This window comes from Corapipo altera, unplaced genomic scaffold (genome assembly GCF_003945725.1).
Source record: "Corapipo altera isolate COAL_440 unplaced genomic scaffold, ASM394572v1 178, whole genome shotgun sequence".
In the NCBI taxonomy this organism is placed as follows: domain Eukaryota; kingdom Metazoa; phylum Chordata; class Aves; order Passeriformes; family Pipridae; genus Corapipo; species Corapipo altera.
Window position 1 is genome coordinate 107,918 of NW_020884983.1, and position 21,614 is coordinate 129,531.

General features: G+C 49.5%; 1 protein-coding gene across 1 annotated transcript in view; it reads left to right on the forward strand.

Annotated features, from left to right (window-relative positions):
• Nucleotides 1-21,087: 21,087 nt before the first annotated feature.
• Nucleotides 21,088-21,614, forward strand: part of CHCHD3 (coiled-coil-helix-coiled-coil-helix domain containing 3) — a 147,946-nt gene continuing 147,419 nt past the window's right edge. The window contains exon 1 of the mRNA XM_027665974.1: nucleotides 21,088-21,258. Coding sequence (XP_027521775.1) covers nucleotides 21,088-21,258 — 171 coding nt within the window. The remainder of the gene's footprint in view (nucleotides 21,259-21,614) is intronic.

The following is a 21,614-nucleotide window of genomic DNA, read 5'->3' on the forward strand; positions in this document are numbered from 1 at the left end:
CCCAGTGCCAGAGGGAAGGGATGAATGGGATATTGGGAAGGAATTGCTGGCTGGGAGGGTGGGAGGCCCTGGCCCAGAGAAGGGCCCCCCAAAGAAGCTGTGGATCCATGGGCAGCCAAAGCTTCTCTGGACAACCTGGGCCACGGCCTCCCCACCCTCCCAGCCAGCAATTCCTTCCCAATATCCCACCTAACCCTGCCCTCTGGCAGTTTAAAATCATTTTGCCCTGTCCTGGGGTCCTGCAATACAGAGTTAAAGTGGTTTTCACGCCAAAAATGGAAAAAAAGATTCTGATGTTTTATGAATCGCAATATCTCAGGGCAGCAAACTGCATTGCAAGTTCACATCCAGCAATTCCCAGAGTCTCAGAATATTTATTCCATGTTTTGAAACAGCCACCAAAAATAAAGGAACCTTTTGTTCCTGGAGCAGAGTTCACTCCTAAAGCAGGAAAATTATGTGGGCAGGAGCTTCAGAGATAAATCCAAGGCCAGGTTGGACAGGGCTTGGAGCCACCTGGGATAGTGGAAGGTGTTCCTGCCCATGGCAGGGGGTGGAACAAGATGAGTTTTAGGGTCTCTTCCAACCCAAACCATTGTGTGATTTTATGATCACGACTGTGTTGAGCTGCTGTGGCTGTCAAAGGATATGAAGCAGGGAGAGATGCTGATAAATTAGTTAGGAAAAAAATGTTGGAAGACACAGGCAAGGTGTGGGCATCCCCATCTCTCCTGGAGATCAGGAAAAATCATAAAGAAGGAGCAAAGTGTCCCAGAGTTTGTTTCCTGTGGAAGAATCAGCTGTTCTGATAAAGGACATTTCCTTGCTTGGCCACACAGAGACATTTGGTGTAAATTAGGATGTCTCTGGTGATAACAGTGAAGGTGTGGAAACTTCCAGCAGCTGAGCACCTGGGTCCTTCATTTGCAAAATGTTCAGGGATTAGCAGAGGTTAAACACACTCTATAAATGTCAGATGTTGACAGCACTGCATTCAGCCATAATAAACTTGAAGCGGAGGAGAGTTCCCTTAAAATATCAACCTCTCACCCAGCAGTGCTCAGTGCAGGGTTTAAGAGAGGCTGCACATTACTGGCCCATAAATAAAAGTAATGAAAAGGTCAAGCAACCTGTTAGGAAAATCTTACTGCTCTGTGACTGAGCCTGGGAAATCACAGCCAGGATGGAAATGCAGGGTTGGAGCTCTGGTTCTGCTCTGTCCAGCCTGTCCTTGTTCAACCTGTTCAACTGAAATGATCCTGGAGTTACAGTCACAGCACAACGTGTCACAGCAGGACTGGGTCAAACTTTAAACCATTTAAGCCAGGGTGAAGTGCTGGGTCCTGCCCTTGGGTCACAACAACCCCCTGCAGCTCCAGGCTGGGCCAGAGGGGCTGGAAAGCTGGAAAAGGCCCTGGGGGTGCTGGGGAGAGCGACTGGACATGAGCCCAGGGGGGCAGGAGGCCAATGGCCCCTGGATTGGATCAGGAACAGTGTGTCCAGCAGGAGCAGGGGAGGGATTGTTCCCTGTGCTGGGACCTGGGGAGGTCCCCCCTGGAATGCTGGTGGCAGTTCTGGGACACTTAAAAGAGCCATGGAGGGGCTGGAGCATGTGCAGGGAAGGGAAGGGAGCTGGGAAGGGTCTGGAGAATTCCTGAGGGAGCTGGGGGGGCTCAGCTTGGAGAAAAGGAGGCTCAGGGGGGACCTTCTGGCTCTGCAAGTCCCTGACAGGAGGGGGAAGCTGGGGGGGGGGAGTCGGGCTCTGCTCCCAGGGAACAAGGGACAGGAGGAGAGGGAACGGCCTCAAGTTGTGTCAAGGGAGGGTCAGGTTGGATATGAAGGAAAATTCCTTCCTGGAAAGGGTTGTCCAGCCCTGGCACAGCTGCCCAGGGCAGGGGGGGAGTCCCCATCCCTGGAAGTGTTCAAAAAACAAGTAGATGTGGCACTTGAGGACACGGTTTAATGGTGAACACGGTGCTGGAACTGGATTGACGTTTGGACTTGATCATAAAGGCCTTTTCTGCCCTTAACAACTCTCTGATTCTATGAATAAAAATACATTAATTCATACAGGTGACCCAATATATTTTTCCCAATACTGCCAAAGAGCAGCATCTCTTTTTCCTTTCCCTCTTTTCTCCTCCCTGTTGTTTCCAAACACTGAATATCCCTGGGAAACAAAAAAGCCGGTCGGAGAATTTCCAGCAGGTTCTTTATTTCCCCCGTTAGATCGCAACAAAGATTAGGTAGGTCAGTGCTGTGCTGTTCAAAAGTTTATTTACTTCCCACTGTGATTTCTCCTTGCAAGAGTAAGGGCAGAGTAACCTTTGGATCTTCAAAAGCTCTGCCACTGCTGTGATTACTCCGAGAGAAATTTGTGTATTGTTGGGTTGGCAGCGAGCGTTCGATGCCACCAGAGATTCCCTTAATAGCTCAGGTGAGCTGAGAAGAGCTGTGGTTCCTTGGATGTTTCTCTGCTGCATCTCATTAATTAATCTACTCCAGCCAGCTCTTCCCGATCCATTGTATATTCCCTGCTTATACAGCCTTATCGACCTGGCCCTGGGGAAAATCAATTCTTGTAATCTATCTTATTACATTTAAATATATGTACAGAGCCTGATATGGTACAGGAGCAGCGGGGCTTGGGAGAGGCAGGGAAAAGGGGCTGGGAAGGAGGAGGAAAAGCCCTGCAGGTCTGGTTTTAGCAAGTTCAGGTTGTTATAAACTAAAAACAAGGACTTGGCAAAAGGGTCACAGGGATGTGGTGAAGGGACTGGAGCACAAGTGCTGTGAGGAGAGGCTGAGGGAGCTGGGGGGGCTCAGCCTGGAGAGGAGGAGGCTCCGGGGAGACCTCCTCACTCTCTGCAACTCCCTGACAGGAGGGGGGAGCCGGGGGGGGTCAGACTCTGCTCCAGGGAACCAGTAGTAGGACAAGAGGGCACGGCCTCAAACTGTGCCAGGGCAGGGTCAGCTTGGACATCAGGAAGGAATGTTTTCCATGGAGAGGGATCAGCCATTGGAATGGGCTGCCCAGGGAGGGGGTGGATTCTCCATCCCTGGAGGTGTTTAAGGACAGACTGGATGTGCCATCAGTGCCATGGGCTGGGAACCGTGGTGGTGGTGGATCAAGGGTTGTACTGGATGATCTCAGAGGGCTTTTCCAACCCAGCTGATTCTGGGATTCTGGGATTCATGAGAGGGCAAGCACAGCCTGGGATGTATGTTCCCATAAATCCATGGCATGACTGACCCTCCTGCTGCCTCATCTAAGGATCCTCAAGCCTTACAAGAGTCAGGTACCGATCTCTGCTCCCTGTGAGCAGGGACGGGACCCAGGGAATGGCTGGAGCTGTGCCAGGGGGGTTTAGGTTGGATTTTAGGGAAAGGCTCTTCCCCCAGAGGGTGGTTGGGCACTGACCAGGCTCCCCAGAGCAGTGGGCACTTCCCAAACCTGCCAGAGCTCAGGGAACATTTGGACAACCCCCTCAGGGACAAGGTGGGATTGTTGGGGTGTCTGTGCAGGACCAGGAGTTGGAGGATCAATGATCCTTGTGGGTCCTTCCCAACTCAGGATATTCTGTGATTCTCTGAAGAGCCTTTTCAATCCTGCCTTTAACTCTTGATTTCCCCGCTGTTTTGGCCAAAATACGATGTCTTTTAAAGGAAATCCTTATTTCTTCATCAGTCCAAGGAAAAACTGCATTCTTCTTTTGTTGTTATTAAATGTTTTCATGTGTAAAGAGAACTTCATAGATAAGGTGACCTGAATTTCCACAAAGATTGTTGCCCAGAGAAACTGTAGCTGCCCCTGGATCCCTGGAAGTGTCCAAGGGCAGGTTGGAGCAACTTGGGCTAGTGGAAGGTGTCCCTGACCGTGGCAGGGGGTGGCACTGGATGATCTTTAAGGTCCCTTCCAACCCAAACAACTTTTTGATCCTGGGACTGTCCTGACAAAAAATATAAAAGGCCAAAAGGGTGATCTGGAAGGTCATTCCCTGGGAAAACCACAGTGGAAATCTTGTAATTTATCCTTGGGGGGAAGAAGGAAAATAAAGTAATCAGGAAGGGTTAGCATGGATTTCCCAACATAAATCATTCCTGACCAGTTTAACCAGGTGATGCATTGTAGGAGCACTGGACAGAGTGGGCACTGAAGCAGGAGAGGCTCAGACTGGAAATTAGGAAGAATTTTGCCATGATGAGACCAGTCAGGCATTTGAAGTGTCCCAGCGAGGCTGTGTGCTCTCCATCCTTGGGATTTTCCAAGGTGGGGATGGATAAAGCCTCGAGCATGCCGGTGTGATCTCAGGGGTGATCCTGCCTGGATGCAGCTCTACAGGATCACGGGAATGTGTAAGGCACAGCTGCTGCCAGGAGAGACTGAACTGCAGAGAAACTTTGGTCAGTGCTGCTGAAGTTGTGCCTGTACAACGGGATGACCGAAATCTGGGATTACATCACATCCCAAAGGGAGATAATTCCTTCTGCATCTTTATTTTCACTCGCATTAAGTGTGAGGAGTAGTGGAACAGGCCCACCAGGAAGTCAGAAGTTGATGTGCAGGCACCACAAACCTACAGACAGAGAGTGGGTTTGTTGAGGCTGAGTTGTGGAACAGATGGAGCTGTTGATACGAGCTGAGTTTTTCCTTTAAAACAAGAAAAGAACTCCTTTAAAAGTGAATTCCTTTAAAGGTGAATTCCTTTAAAAGTGTCCAACGAAAGCCCTGGAGACTCTCCATCCAGGTAAAGCAGCACAGAGTGCTCACGGCTGGTGTTATCCCATTTTTCCTACGTGTTCACTTGAGGTGGAAAATGGGTGAGGCTGCCACAGCAACCTGAACCCAGAGAAGCCTCCCTGTGACCCAGAACCACCTGGGAGTGGACAAGTGCCCAGGATTAGGGTAGACACACCAAAACAATGTGAAAACATGATTTTCCAACGGGAATCTGCACGGGTTCCTTTCATCCTTCTCCTCCAACAGCTCTGCCCCTCTCCTTTGTTTTTCCTTCACAAGCCGACTTGACAGAGAAGGGACAGGAGGGTGGAAGAGCCTTGCTCTGGCTGCTTTCCCTCCGACAACAGAGGCAATGGTGCTGCCAGCCCTCCTTCAAGGGCTGGATTGATGTCCCTGCCTCGTGTTAGACCCAGCTGGGAGAAGGGGAATTAGGCCTTGTCTTTCAATTACTGCTGTTTTGCTCAGGGCCTCACGCCGAAGCCTCCCAGCGGAGAAGTCCCTTCTTGCCGCTTGTAATCTCCGGATTGTATTTGAAAATAAAGCTTTTAATTAAAACTGGCGTTTCTCAGCTTCCCACTGGCAGCCAACATCTGCCTGGGAAGGGAGATCTTTTGTGACACTCGCAGTACAGAGAGAGAGTAAACTAATTCCCCCTCTCCTGCCGGAGATGAGACGGGAACGCGCGAGCTCCTCGACGCTCGGGTCCATCAGAGACCCCTCGGCATTTCCCAGCAGCAAGGGGGTTAATCCTGTGACCTGGCAGCATTCCAGCTCTGTGATCTCCCTCTCAAATCCCCCACCCTGCAGTTCCACGTGTGATATAATCCCCCTTTCCCGTGTCCTGGCATTATAGAACCAGAGAATCGCAGAATACTCTGAGCTGGGAGGGACCCACAAGGATCATTGATTTAAATCCTGGCCCTGCTCAGACACCCCAACAATCCCACCCTGCCCCTGAGGGTGTTGTCCAAACACTCCCTGAGCTCTGGCAGGTTTGGGTAGTGCCCACTGCCCTGGGGAGCCTGTTCAGTGCCCAACCACCCTCTGGGGGAGGAACCTTTCCCTAAAATCCAACCTAACCCTCCCATGGGAGCTGCTGATGCACAGGGTTAAACAGTAGCTTTTTCCCAACTTCAACACACTCCTTCTGATCTGAAGACAAACCCTGTGGAAAATTTCACTCCTAGAGCAATATTCTTCAGCAGCTGAAAAGGACCATTTCAAATGATGTCACCTAAGAAAGACCATAACAACCCTGTCTGCATTATCTCCCTTAATTAACATCCAGGAGAGTCTCAACTGGTAAAATTCTTTAAGGACTTGAATTGTAAAGTTCTTTAAGGATTTGAATTGCACAATGACACAATGGAATCCTCTTTTGAGGTCTTTTAAATGTGATGTGACTCTTTCTGTGTTCTAAGTGAGGATCTTGACAGTGGAAGTTGATTTTATTGTGGCTGTTTCTCAGGGGGGTCCTGGGGGCAAGGGTTTTCTTCTGCTCGATGTCCTGTGTTCTCATGGGTTCCTTGTCCTCTCCCCTGCCCTTCAGGCACTTTGTGCCCCAAATCTGTCATGTTCAGCCTAATCCTGGTGAGGGAAAGTGGGCAGAGGGCAGATGGAAGTGATTTATAGACAATATCTCTGATGGTCACATCAGACATCTGTGCGCTGACTTTTACAAGTTTCATGATGTCCTGGAATCCCATCAACCAAAAAAAAAAAAAAAGTGAAAAAAACCCCCGAAACCTGGGTGGGAAATGGTGATGATACAACACCAGGAGATAAAAAATCAGCATGAATTATCCTCCAGCACTGACAATCCTGAAGTGATGAGAGTCAAGGAAAAACAATAAATAGAAAACAAAGGTGGCCTCCAGGAGTTTGTTCATAAATTTCCATGGCAATAGCACTGCGTGTTCCCAAACATGGAATAGCCTCAGATCAGACATTAAAGCTCAGAATCCTCTCTGCTAATGCACCGTTTCTGTCTGATACAACTGGTATTACCCTGCAGATATTTTGTGGTTTTAGCAGCTTTTCTCCCTCCCATCATTAAATATTTAATAGTTCTAAATTGTCGCTTTAATACTGAGCTGTTTTGGCTGAGCTGGGCCATGGAGTGAGTTGTGCAAAGAGGGAACTGTTTATCTGACTTACATATTGAGGATATGGTGTGTTTACATTCCTAATGTGTTATCACACAATCTCAGTATCAAGGTTGTGGCTGCCCCTGGATCCCTGGAAGTGTCCAAGGCTGGGTTGGACAGGGCTTGGAGCAACCTGGGATAGTGGAAGGTGTTGGGGTTGGAACTGGATGGTCTTTAAGGTCCCTTCCAACCCAAATCTTTCCGTGAATCCAGGAAATAACTTGTCCATCTCCTCTGGTGACAACTCCCACTGAGTGCAACAGCTGCAAAAAGCAGATATTCCTCCATATCCCTCTGGGATAATCCTGACAAAAAGAAGACCTGTCTGGTCTGGGCAATTCCCAAAACGAGCTGAGTGAGAGAAAAAATTACATTCTCTGTGGGCTCTCTTGAAAAATCTTACCCTGAAAGTGTTCTGAGGTCCCTGAAGAGCAAATGTGATGGGAGTGGACATTTCCCTGTGGGATCTGACGCCTCAGACCTTGGCTGCCTTTCGGGGAGGGCCATTGGATTAATTCAGCCCCATTCTGCTGCTGCCAGGATTTTCTGCCCTCAGAGCAGGGCCTGCTCTGGGCATGTGCTGGACAGCCATTAAAATATCAGGACTGCAATCCAAATTTGGGTAAAGATGTGAACAGACAAGCCCTAAGTTGCACAAAAGGAAGAAAAGCACGATCAGCATTTGTAGGACCCAGAAAAAGCACTCACAGGGGTAAACCTTGGTTGCCTGGGGATGTGGCACTGCTGCAAGTTCCCTGGGATTGATTGGCAGTGAAAATCAGGGAAAACTGGCCTGGGCCTGCTTTGTGAAGCAGAAAATGAGTGTTTGAGGTGAAGTTGTCCAATAGTTTGGTTAAGAGGGAGTTTGAACGAATCAGTCTTACATTTCCTCCCCTTTACAGGTAGAAAATCTCTGTGTAACTCCCTGCAGAAAAGATGAGGCTGAAAAGCGAACTGAGATCTGAGCCAGAGCTTAGATCTCTGTCAAAAATTGTGCTTTGTGTTTTAAAACCGAGCCTCCAGATCCAAACCTCCCAGTGCTCCAGAGCCTGGGCTGAAACTGTAACCTGGTCAATGGGATTTTTGGCCATTGCTTGGTCTGATTCAACACCAAAAGGTCTCGGGACGTCTCTGGACTTGGTGTGTCCCTGTGACCACAAGTGTCCCATGGCCAAGGGCAAACACCAGCCCTGGGTGGGGACAGGGGGGATGAAGACGACCCTGGGGACACCCAGGAATGAGGAGGAGAACCCTCACCGTGGATGGGAAGAGCTCAAGGTGGTGACAGGACCCTCCACAACAAGAGTTTGGAAGGAGAATAAGATGTGCTGGGTTTTTGTTATCTTTTGTTATCTGCATGAAGCTCCTTCCCCTTTTTCCCTTGGAGCATAATTCCCAGCTCTGATTTGGCTTCGTGTGTAGCCAGGAACAGATCAAGGGTATCTCAGAGCATCTGCCTTGGACTTTGCTTAATCAGGAATATCAGGCCCTCATCTTGCTGAGCAAAATTCTCTACTGCAGGCAGGAATGTTATTAAGCAAATGTTCACCTCCCAATTTTCCCAAAGGATTTAGGCACCTCTCTCACCTCTCTTCCATCTCAGCAGCACCGCAGGCTGAATAGATGCAGGAATTTTCCTGCCCTTGGGAACAATCTTTCCCCGAGAACAAAACCCAACAAACTGTAATTTGGCAGCCGGTGTCATCTCCAGCATAATCAAGTATTGACTTAATTAGAAACCCTTTTAAGTGATGCACTGGGAGAAAACCACATCTTTTTTCAAAGTATTCCTCATTTGTAATTATTATTTCACTTGTGAATCTTCCACACTCCGTTGAAAATGCCATATGGAAAACAAATTAGTTTGCTACAGTGACTAATGTTTACTGCCACCGCTGCTCTCCAGTTTTTTGGGCCAGGTTTTTAAATCATCAGTCCTTTCTCTGGCAGAGCTGACAGCGAAATTGGTCTGGAGGAGCAAAGCGTGGTGAGAACTGAAACGATCCTGCTTTCCCTGGGAGGGGGATGATATTCCCGGGATGCTGACGGGCACGAGCTTCCCGAGGAGCTCCACAGCCACACAGTCATTTGCACCTTTCTGTAGCTCATTCCCTCCACTTGGAATAATAAAATATAACTCAATTGGCTTTATTATCCCCTTGTACTGCACCTGTCGCTCCAGGCTCGTGTGTCTCCCCTTCACTTGGCTCTTCCCTGATCCTCCAGGAAAACACCGAGTGCTTTTTTTCCCTTCCCCTTAATGTAAGCATAGGAATTGCTTTGGTGACTCTCAGGGTTATCCCTTTAGTGACTTTCAGGGTTCTCCTGCTTCCTTTTTTTTTTGTTTGTTTGTTTTTTTGAAGCCAGGCCTTCAGTTGGATTCTCTCCCACCTTCTCCGTGTGCTCTGAACTGTTCCCAAACAGTCAGGAGGGCAAGGAGCTCGTTTGTTGGGAGTGTTTGGCCTCTCACCACACACTCACTCAGGTAGAAGTCCTTGGCTTGCCTTCCAGGTTATTGCAACAACCAGAAAAGATGGGATTTCACTTTTCCTTGCAAATGGAGTCGGGAGGGACCATCTGGATACGTGTAAAGTCGGCAGCAGTTTTTGGCTCCCGCACTCCGGGAATTTCATGGAAGTTCCGATCAAAGTTTCCATGGCAGAGCCCTCCACAGGCAAGTTCTGTTTCTAGTGGCCATATGGAACTCCCATAGGTGAGGAGGCACCTGGAGGATGTGTATTTAAAAAAAAATAAGGCTTGGAAACACGGATCAGAAAGAAGGAAGGAGTAAAACACTTTGTCACCCGAAGACACGAGCACGAAGTCTCGGAGAGCGTGGGAGTTGCTCAGGACCAAGGAATTGAGGGTTTGGCCTGTTTGTATCATTGTTAGGTGTTATTTATTGATAATGATACATCTAATCCCCACGTGGAGGACAGGACAGTTGGCAGCAGTGACTCCATTAGCCAAAATTACAAGTGTTTCAAAACACCATCTGCTGCTGGTTTTACCTCTGAGCAACGAAAATAGAAACCCAATTTACATCCTGGACTCTGCTGAGGACACACTGCTGGGCACAGGCTCAGTGATTGAAAGGGAAATTGCTCCTTGCTGTTCCCATCCCTGTCTGTCTGGATCTCCTGCCTTCCCATTCCCAGTGTCCAGTGGATTCGGATGCTCCCGTCAGCTCCTGCACCTCTGCAGTGTGTAATCATTTCTACACTGACCCTCAATAGGAATACAGGGCAAAAATGTTCCCAATTATCACAGGCAACCACATCCTGTGGAGGGGAAAGTACCCTGCTACTCCTACCTCAGGAATCTTTGGGATGAGAGGAAATATAGGAATTTAAGCCGAAATCCCGCGTTACAAACGTGCAGGACACAACACACACCTTTGGACAGGAAACACTGTTTGTGTGGCAAAGTGAAGCACTTGAAAACTCGGGAATGGCAGATTGATTGTTGCCATGGAGAAGTCCTTGGGAGCATTAATCACTGCCTGGAATGGTGTGAAGGAAATGAAGTGCGAGGACACACACACGGACCCAGGATGTGGAAACAACCCATCCCCTCACTGCTCATTAGTCCCACAGCTTTATCCTGGGCAGGGAATGAGGTGTCCATGCAGGAGGAAACACTGTGGAATCATGTGTTTAATGTTCTGGACCCCTCTGGGGTCAGAGGCCTTGTGGAGTAACCACAGAGCTGGAAATAAAAGGACAGACCAGGGACAGGATCCAGGTGGGAACCAGCCCAGATTCCAGGATGCTCCAGGGGGTGAAGCCACTCACGGTGTAAACGCTGAGGAACTCTCAGCTCTGCCACGGGTTGTGTGATCCTGAGGAGACTCTCCTGCTCTGTGCCTCACTTCTGGGTGTCTGGAAAACAGGGATAATGGAGCTGTGTTTCCAAATGCCTTTGGGAGCAGGGAGCAGAAGGTCATTTAAACTCAATGTGTTGTGAGTATTTCTCTCTGTAAGTTAAAGCTTTTTCAAAATATAATCCTGGAATCACGGAATGGTTTGGGTGTGAAGGGACATTGAAACCATCCAGGTCCAACCCCAACACCTTCCACCGTCCCAGGTTGCTCCAAGCCCTGTCCAACCTGGCCTTGGACACTTCCAGGGATCCAGGGGCTGCCACAGCTTCTCTGAGCAACCTGGGCCAGGGCCTCCCCACCCTCCCAGCCAGGAATTCCTTCCCCATATACCATCCATCCCTGCCCTCTGTCACTTTGAAGCCATTCCCTGTGTCCTGTCCTTCCACACCTTGTCCCCAGTCCCTCTCCAGCTCTCCTGGAGCCCCTTTAGGCCCTGCAAGGGGCTCTCAGCTCTCCCTGGAGCCTTCTCTTCTCCAGGGGAACATTCCCAGCTCTCCCAGCCTGGCTCCAGAGCAGAGGGGCTCCAGCCCTTTGAGCATCTCCGTGGTCTCCTCTGGACTTGCTCCAGCAGCTCCATGTCCTCCCTGTGCTGGGGGCCTCAGAGCTGGACACAGCACTCCAGGTGGGGCCACATAACCTTCATTTTGATGTCTGTCTTTGTTTCCCTCTCCCTGCTTTGCTCCCTGTTCCCCATTCCCATCGATTAAAAAAGATCCAGCTCTTCTGGCACCCTTTTCTGTGAGCATTGGCTGCCCTTCACTCACCACTCGGGTTTAATATTCCCCAAATTTTATTAACCAGTTATTTACGAGCTGCCAAATCAAACAGATTAGCAAGCAAGACTCAAAGCAAGACAAAAGATCCCGTGTTAGCCTCTCACTGGGTAAATAATCTGCTTGGGTCACACAGAATTAATCAGTTTGCTGCTTCCCCATTCCTGATCATCCTGGCAAATAACACACAACTCCAGGCTCTGCTTCCCTTGCCTCTGGTGCACACACAGCCAGTTGACTGCAGGATTCCTTCCAGGCAGGAAAAGAGCAAATTTCACAGAATAACTCTCTGGAAAAGCTGGAGATCTCTCCACACAAACCTGAGAGCACTGGGGAGGGGGGGGGGGAGTGGAACATTAGAGATAAAAACGTTGCCCAAAATGGGCTCAAACATCTGCAGAGACGTGGAGTGATGGAGCATCCCCAGCACGTGGCCACAGCAGCTGCTGAGGACAGGAATGTTCATTTTAGGTTGGTTTATTGTATTTTATGAGGATCTGATTAGGGAAGTAAATTCAGGCCCATGCTTGGTTTTAATCTGATAGATCTGTTGAAGTAGGAAACATCCTGGCCAGCACATTTTGGGCTGAGCCAGCTCCCATTTCTGGGAATCACAGAAGGGTTTGGGTTGGAAAGGACCTCAAAGATCATCTCATGCCATGGGCAGGGACACCTTCCACTAGCCCAGGTTGCTCCAACCCGGCCTTGGACACTCCCAGGGATCCAGGGGCAGCCACAGCCTCTCTAGGCAACCTGGGCCAGGGCCTCCCCACCCTCCCAGCCAGGAATTCCTTCCCAAAATCACAACTGCAGCACAGCCTGAGGTGTTTAACACAAGCAATAAGACAGGACAGTTCCCTAATTACCCCTAATTTCCCCTACTTACCCTAATTACCTCACAGGATACCCCTGATCTTATCCAAGGAAATATCTGACTTTTCAAAGCAGTCCAAGAGCCTGTCCTCATTTGGATCTCCCACATGCCCACGATATGCAGATTAATTGATGACTATTAAATCCTTGGCAGCCACAGGTACATGTTTTTTAACCCCACTGGAAGTCAGCAGATGATCCAGTGTGACCTCCTGCCACCTCCTGCCTGTCCCAAGGAGTTCCTGTGGCACCCAGGCAGGACACAGAGGATTTACCTGTTCCCTCAGCTTTTCCCATCTTTAATTATTACCGCACTTGAACGAGGTGGGTCTTGGAAAATTCACTCTTGGAAAAGCAAACAGTGCCGATGGATGGCAAACAGAGGACTTTCCCCTGTTGATTCCCACAGATTTGGGCTTGTTTAAAGCTTCCATAATGAGCTAAAGGAAATACAGGCACATTTCAATTAAAGAGCTACGATATCCCTGGGGAAACCTCTCCAAGAAAAAACTGTGTGAGGAAACAACCTGACTGCTCTCCAGTTTGGGTTTGGATACATGAAATTAAGTTCTCCTGAAGAGTAAAATATTTCCTGCTTTAGACAACTTGGAGCCAAGTGATGTTGATCCATTTTCCTCAGGCCGTTGGATTTAACCCCAGGTTTAACTTTCCCCCAAAGATCCACCATAAAACTGAAGTTTGTTGACTTGGATTTCCCTGTGGGAATGGAAGGGTTTCAAGGAATGAATGTCCAGGAGTACTAAAAATGACTCTTAGTTTTGAACAGTGAACCACCAATAACAAGTTCCCAGCCCCGAAGAGCTTTGAGTGTTCCTACTCCATTATTGAGCCGCACCCACATCGTTGGAAGTGTCCAAAAAAACCACTTGGAAGTGGCACCTGAGGACATGGTTTTCAGAGTCACAGAATCATCAGAGTGGGAAGGGACTTCTGGAGATCACCCAGTGCTGGTCTGATGGTTGGAACTGATGATCTTGGAAGTCTTCTCCTACCTGAACAATTCTAAGATTCCATGATTTTGAAGTTCCATCCCACCCCACTTTTAAATCTCCTACTTGGTCTGTGAACTGCTGGGTTGGACAATGTGTTGGACAGGCTGGACAAGCTGAATTGTAGAAAAAAAGTCCCTTTGATAACTGTGGAGTTGATGTCCCAAAACCTGATGACTCCCAAGGGACTGGGGATGGGATTCAGGACAAGAGCAGCGTGGAATTAGAAGGATCTCCTCACTTTTCCAATGGATAAAGAGACAAATCTCAGCAAGACTTCCACAATAGAGAGTGAAGACTGTCAGGATTTGTATCTAAGCTTTGTATCTAATTTTTGCAGACCCCTTTGCAATGCCCCTGGGGTGGGGGACAGGAAAGAATTCCCCATCCTGTGGGACCCCTGAGCTTTTCTCCACGTGCTCCCTCAAGGAGATCTCACCTTGCACAGTAGAAAAGTAGTTTCTCTCCTTATCTTTCCTTCCTCTTTTTCCTCTCTTGTGCCTTTTCCATGGTGGCCACACCACCTCCAGGCTGAGGCTGAGCTCCTCAGCTATAAAGGGTTTCCACATCACTTGGAATGCAGCATCCAGGTCCCCATGGACAGCCAATCCCTCCAAATCCAGGCTGTTTTTCCATGTTTCTGTGAAGCTCAGCACAGCCCACTGTGCAGAGCACAGCCTGGCCTTCCTGGGTGCTGGGGAAGCACAAAAAGCTGCCAGATGAATATCAGATAAAGACTTTTCCAGGGAGGAATTCTGCATTTCAAAACCGAGGGAAGGAGAGAAGCATCTAATGATGCCGGGAAAGAAGAAATAGTGAATATTAACTGAGGTAACTTCAATCTCTCCCTCCTTTCAGATGGAGCAGAAAGGAGGGATAATGATCAAAAACAGGGATTGTGAAAGCAAAGCTCCCAGGCCCTGTCCCTCAGGCACTGGGGGAGCAAGGCCAGAGCCATTCTCAGAGTCCCCCAGTCCTTGATGCTCCTGGCAGGAGGCCCTTGGATGTGTCCAAGATGATGCTCCAGCCCAGCCAAGTTCTGGGATGAATGACTCCATGGGGTGCAGGTCAGGGAACGTTGATGTTAAACACTAAATCCTCCTGCTTTTGTGCTGGAGCAGCTGGAATGCGGCTCCATCCAGCTCCGTGCTGCTCCTGGATTTATGGATTTACAAAGGGGCACACAGACCACCCCTGACAGGCAGAGCAGTGATCACCTGAATCCATGGATTTCTTTTCAGTTCAGTCTGTGGGACACTGTGCTGGGAACCCCCACGTTCATTTCTGCAGCCTTTTAGTCCTTCCTGTGCACTAATAAGACAAATTCTGGGGGAAAAAACAAACACAATACACAAAGTGCTCTGTGTTACCAGAAACACCTTAATTTGGATTTTATTTGTGCTGAGGGATGGATGATGAGTCAGCTCTGATGATATTTCGGGGGTTGGGTGCTGGAACGAAGCTTAATTTGAGTTTAAGCCTAGAGGACTGTTCTGCAGAGGGAGATCTGGGCTGTGCTCAGGCCACCACGTGTGTTTAGGGTGGAACAGGAACATCACCCAAACAACCAGACCCCTGCAGAGGGACCTTGTGCTGGAAGGCCTGAACACCCTCATTCCTTCCTCTCCTGCACCAGGAACACCTCAGGCTGGTTGGGAAGTTTAACTCAGTTAAAACCAGTTGTTACAAACTGGATGAACCAACTTAGGAGGGAGACAACAGGCTGTGAAAAACCCACTTGTAAAACACAATCTGAACACTCTGAAATATCCTCAGGTCTCTCCAATTTACCTTTTTTTTTTGCAGTGCTTGGGAATTCCAAAATTATTCACACACTCCTTGCTTGGAATTGCTCCAATCAGGCCCTTCTTTTTTTTTTTTTTTTTTTTTTTTTTTTTGGTCATTCAATCAGTAATTAGGCTGAGTGAAGAGGAAAGCCAGAGAAGAAACATTTGGGAAAGGATTTTTATTGTTCCAAGGATTTAATATTCAGGCATTACAGACCTGAGTAAATTCTAATTGTGTCTCTAACTCCACGTTTAATAAATGGACCATGGAGAGGTTTTAAAAAAAAATAAAATAAAAAGGGCTGTGAGCAGTGGGAGGAAAAAAGAGGAAATGAGGCCATGAATCAAATCTGGTTTTGGAGATGACAGCGGGGCTGGATACAAATCCAACAGTCAGATAAAAGGGTATCAACAGAAATAATCACAGATTAATATGACATTATGTTAATATATTACACTTTAAAGCCCATGGGTAAATCTGAAGGCCCTGACCTGCTTAATGCCACACTTACCTTTTCTTTATTTCGCTCAGAAAAAGGGGAATAATTCATCCTTGATCAAGGTGTGAACTTTGATGGCTCAGGAAATCAACCCATGCAGGTTTGGCTTTCCCTGGACATCAACAGGGAACTGTTGCCAATGTGGCAAAATCCAGGCAGGTTCTGGTCTTGAACTAAAGACAATAAAGCTCTGACTATGAAAAGTGAAATAATGACTAAAACATCAACTCTGAGGTGAGCCCTGAACCTGCAGCTTCTGCAGGAGCAGAACTGGGACTGAAAACAAAGGAATTTGCTCTTTTTTATAATCAGGTGTTTGTATGAGTTCACAAAGCTCATTTAGAGGAATTTGATGGCTTGGATTGATTTGCCCTGCTGGTCTGACTTGTGCCAAGAAAACCAAGGGTAGCAGGATTTGGCACAGCAGGAGTGTGAAGTCCTGCACGTGGGTCAGGGCAATCCCAGCAGGAATCCAGGCTGGGAAGAGAATGGATTGAGAGCAGCCAAGAGGAGAAGGACTCGAGGGTGTTGGTGGGTGAGGAGTTGGAGATGCCCCATCCCAGAACCCCCCATGCCCTGGGCTGATCCCACAGTGGGGGCAGCAGGGCAGGGGGGGATTCTGCCCCTCTGCCCCCTCAGGGGAGACCCCCCTGCAGAGCTGCCTCCAGCCCTGGGAACAACATTCCTGAAGGACGTGGAGCTGCTGGAGAGAGTCCAGAGGAGGCCCCAGAGCTGCTCCCAGGGCTGGAGCCCCTCTGCTCTGGAGCCAGGCTGGGAGAGCTGGGAATGTTCACCTGGAGAAGAGAAGACCCCAGGGAGAGCTGAGAGCCCCTTGCAGGGCCTAAAGGGGCTCCAGGAGAGCTGGAGAGGGACTGGGGACAAGGGATGGAGGGACAGGACACAGGGAATGGCTTCCCACTGCCAGAGGGCAGGGATGGATGGGATATTGGGAAGGAATTGCTGTCTGGGAAGGTGGAGAGGGGCTGGAATGGATTTCCCAGAGAAGCTGTGGCTGCCCCTGGATCCCTGGAAGTGTCCAAGGCCAGGTTGGAGCAATCTGGGATAGTGGGAGGTGTCCCTGGGGTTGGGAAGTGAACCCAAACCATTTCATGATTCTACAAAATTAGGAGGTTTGAGCTCCATCCTTTGTGCTTCCAGGTCTCTCTCCAGTTTAACCATTCCCAGCCAAGGGAAACAATGCATCCAGGAGGAAAAACAAAGCTCTGGGTGCTCCTGGCACAGGCTACCCCAAAATTCCAGTTCCAAATGGGTCCACAGAGTCCTTGGAGCCCCTTGCAGGGCCTAAAGGGGCTCCAGGAGAGCTGGAGAGGGACTTGGAACAAGGCCTGGAGGGACAGGACACAGGGAATGGCTTCCCAGTGCCAGAGGGCAGGGCTAGGTGGGATATTGGGAAGGAATTCCTGGCTGGGAGGGGGGGGGGGGCTGGAATGGATTTCCCAGAGAAGCTGTGGCTGCCCCTGGATCCCTGGAAGTGTCTAAGGCCAGGTTGGACGGGGCTTGGAGCACCTGGGCTAGTGGTTGGGGTTGGGCCTGAATTGTCTTTGATGTCCCTTCCAACCCAACCCTTTCAGGACTGTATGTCCTGAAGATACATCATTTCCTCAGGAAATCTTCACTTCCAGCAGCAGGCCTGGATTCCACCCGGCAGGGAAGATTAATTCCACAACTTTGAGCATTTGCAGACTTGGCTACAACGTTTATTGCTGATAAGGAGAAGCTTAAGGACCCTTCCAAGCCCTTCCATGCCGAACATTTCCCAGGAACAGACGACCAGCAGGGGAGAAGGGGTAAAGTCACCCAGTCCAACGTGCTCCCCGTGACAGTGACCGAGCAGGACAATCCGCCCCAGAGCGATCCCTGCCAGCAGGTGTGCAGTGAGCCATCCCCACCTCCCCCAGCCAGGCTTTCTGGGTTATTTTTAAAGTCCTGAGGCTCCAATTTAACAGTAAGTTGTTCCTGGGCTCATTAGGATTTATTTGGGAATGTCTGGCGACGCCGTCCTTCGCTGCTCTTCGAGTGGAATTTATGTGGGAGAAACTGAGCACTGAGTGGTAGAAGAAATGGTTTTACCAGGGGGGAATATGTACAGACAAGGACAAGGCTGGACAAGAGGGTTGTGTTTTAGCAAAGGATCAGGCAGTTATAATCTGGGTATGGATGGGTATGTGGGAAAAGCACGTGGCACCAGAAAAAGTGAAGGATTTTAACATAATAATAATAATAATGATAATAATAATATAAAAATAATGATGATAATGATGATAATAATAATAATAACCATTTAAACATTTTATGGGGCACTGGGGAATCCTGGAATCCTGGGGGCAGTTCTGGGCCCCTCAAACAGAAGAGACATGGAGGGGCTGGAGCATGTGCAGGGAAGGGAAGGGTGAAGGGAGCTGGGAAGGGTCTGGAGAATTCCTGAGGGAGCTGGGGGGGCTCATCCTGGAGCAAAGGAGGCTCAGGGGGGACCTTCTGGCTCTGGAAGTCCCTGATAGGAGGGGGAAGCTGGGGGGGGTCGGGCTTTGCTCCAGGGGACAAGGGACAGGAGGAGAGGGAATGGCCTCAAGCTGTGCCAGGGGAGGGTCAGGTTGGACATCAGGAGGAATTTCTCCATGGAAAGGGTTGTCCAGCCCAGGGCAGGGGTGGAGTCCCCATCCCTGGAGGGATTTCAAATCCCTGTGCATGTGGCACTTGGGGACAGGGGAGAGTGCTGGGGAACGGTTGGACTTGATCCTGGAGAGCTTTTCCAACTTCAGTGATTCCCTGGTTCTGTGACTCAAAGCTCCTGCTTGTTTTCCAGATCCACAACAATCCACCTGAAGTTCCCCAGCCTCAGATGGATTTGCTGCTCACACAAGACCCAAGTGGGCTCAGATCCATCAAGATCAGGAGCAATTAACAGCTGTGCATTGACTGAGACACTTTTATTTGTCATTCACATTTTATGTTGTGTTTTTCCTCGTTAGAAATGTGCTCCCAGTGACCACTGAAGGGAACTGCTCCAGTCAGTCCTGTCCCACATGGACAGTCCTCTTAAAAAAGCCCATTATTTGTTTGAACACGTAAACTGTTTGCAGTTTTACACAGAACAGCTTCTCCTTCTGGTTGCAAATTGCTCCTGAGAGTTGTGAGCTGGGCTGGAGTTTATTTGCCACTGGTTAACAAATGATTTTTGGGGCTCCAAACTTCTTGTAGCCTTTTCTAACTTTAATTTCTAATACTTTTTCTTTCATTTAGCACCATCCTTGAGAGAGCTTTCAGACAGCTCTGACAGTCTACAGAGAGAAGCCCCTGACATATGGATGGCTTTGGCCTGCAGCAAAGAGTCTTTAATTTCCAGCTATTAAAGGGGAGCCATAAATCCTGGGGTACCTCAGCCCCGCTCTTCCCACAGCCAGGGAACCTCCCAGACACACCAAAACCACCCAAAGCCATTTGGAGATGTAATTCTGCCCATTTGTCCTGAAATCTTCATGTTTCCATGTTCTGTAATTTCCAGTCCCACAAAACAATAATTTAAAAAAAAAAAAAGCCCCCAAAACAAAACCCTGGCAGGAAATAGAGCTGTTGTTAAAACCTCCATTCCTAAATATAAATCAGCAAGACAAGGGTATTTTCACTGAACTCTCCCAAAATATAGGAGAAGAGCTGCTTTCTGATTTGGGGCTGGGCATTTATTCACTGAATAAATACAGTTTGACCACTAAAAATAAATGCAGTTTAACCCCTAAAAATAAATGCAGATTGACCCCTAAAAATAAATACAGTTTGACCCCTAAAAAAAACTCCCAGTGGAGAAAAATAAGGAAACTCAACCCCCTCAGTTTGGTGCTCAGTGTGAAGACAGAGGGATTCCCAATCCATTTATTCCCCTAAAAACACACAGTTCCCAGGATGTTGAATTCCTAACAGTTCCCCCTCACAGAAAGTGGTTTAACATCTGTACAAACCAGGCATAAAATCACATCCAGGGAACAGCTCCACGTCCCCGAAATATTCCCAAGCAGCTTTTATTTGGGAGCAAAGTGGCCACCAGCCAAGGCTTCAGCAAGAGCTGAAGCCCCAAGGAAGGAAGGCAGATACTGCTGAAATGTTGGCTGATAGTTTATACCCAAATAAAAATGGCTTGCAAATATATCAAAGGCCACGTGAGCTGCTCTGTTGATGCAGCCAGAGTGGGGTTTTCATGGAGGCAGAGAAAGAAAATGCATCAGGATGAAAAGGTCTTGATGATTATTGTGCGAAAACCACGCTGGGGCAAATTTCTTCTCAGTGGGAGTGAAGATTTTGGTGTCACTGTGGTACAAATACGCTTTCACTTTTTGAACCAAGACAAGAAGGGCTTGGAAAGGGGGGAAAAAACAAAGATAAGGCCTCTCAAATATCATGGTTGTTATTATTTGTGTGTTGCCACAGAGTCCCAGCAGAAGATTTGGGGCTTCAGGGGGTAAAAGAGGGACCAGATGAGAGACAAAACAATGTGTATTCAGGTTGGATGTCCTGGGATCCACAGGGAGGGTTTTGCCCCCGGAACAGCCACATCCAGATGCAGGTTATCTTGCAGGCTGAAAGGGAAATGGATTAGGTGTTAATAACATTATTAACTTCTTGAAGAAAATTATGTGTGCTAATGGGAATTTCATTCTGTTATGGGGTGGAAAAGGGGATGAGGAGCCTGAGGCACTCAGCCCACCCCACCCCACAGAATCATGGAATCGTTCAGGTTGGAAAAGACCTCTGAGATCATGGAGTCCAACCATTCCCAGCACTGCCAAGGCCACCACTGCCCCATGTCCCCAAGTGCCACATCCACAGGGATTTGAAATCCCTCCAGGGATGGAGACTCCACCCCTGCCCTGGGCTGGACAACCCTTTCCAGGAAGAAATTCCTCCTGATGTCCAATCTGACCTTCCCCTGGCACAGCTGGAGGCTGTTCCCCCTTGTCCTGTCCCTTGTTCCCTGGGAGCAGCGCCCGACCCCCCCGGCTCCCCCATCCTGTCAGGGAGTAGCAGAGCCAGAAGGTCCCTCCTGAGCCTCCTTATTTCCAGGCTGAGCCCCCTCAGCTCCCTCAGCCGCTCCCGGGAGGGATCCCGGCAGGATCAGGGATGGTCAAGACTACATTACCCAGCGTGCCCCGCGCATGCGTACACACCCACCAACCCTTTCCCGCCGCGGAGCATCACGGGACTTGTAGTTCTTATCCCCCCAGGCGAAGTTCGCCCCGAAAAAGTTCCCGCACGGTTCCGGTACCTGTCGCTCCTCGGCCGGGGCCGCGCCGTTCCCATGGCAACGCGCCGCATCAGCCAATGGGGAGCGCCGTTCTACGTGCGGAGGCGCGCGGCGGGCCAATGAGCGGCGTTGTTGCTGCGGGGCGGCGCTGGCAGCGCGCTCGGAGAGTCTCCTTGGGACCGTCCCCGGGCCGGGCCGAGATGGGCGGCGGCGGCAGCACCCGGCGGGTCACCTTCGAGGCGGACGAAAATGAGAATATCACCGTGGTCAAGGGCGTCAGGGTGAGCGCGGCGCCGCCCGGGAGGTCCCTGGGACACGCCGGGGCGCTCCGAGTCACTCCCGGCCCGGGCTGACCCGCCACTTCCATCTCCCTCCCCCCCCATGTTATTCTGTCCTTGTTCCTGCCCCTGTCTCTCTTCCCTCCCCTCTGCCCCGGTGATTTCCCCATTCTCCGCTGTTCCAGCCGGGACAAGGACCCTCGTGTGTGTTCCAGCCCGTGTTAGGATAAATGTGTGACTGGAGGAGCTGGGTTTGCCTTTCCGTGACCTCCACATGCCGGAGCTCCTCCCTTTCCCATGTCCTGCTCCCTGACATTCCCTGGGTCCGACTTCCTGTGCGACCGCGGAGCCGTTCCCTGTGTGTCCCT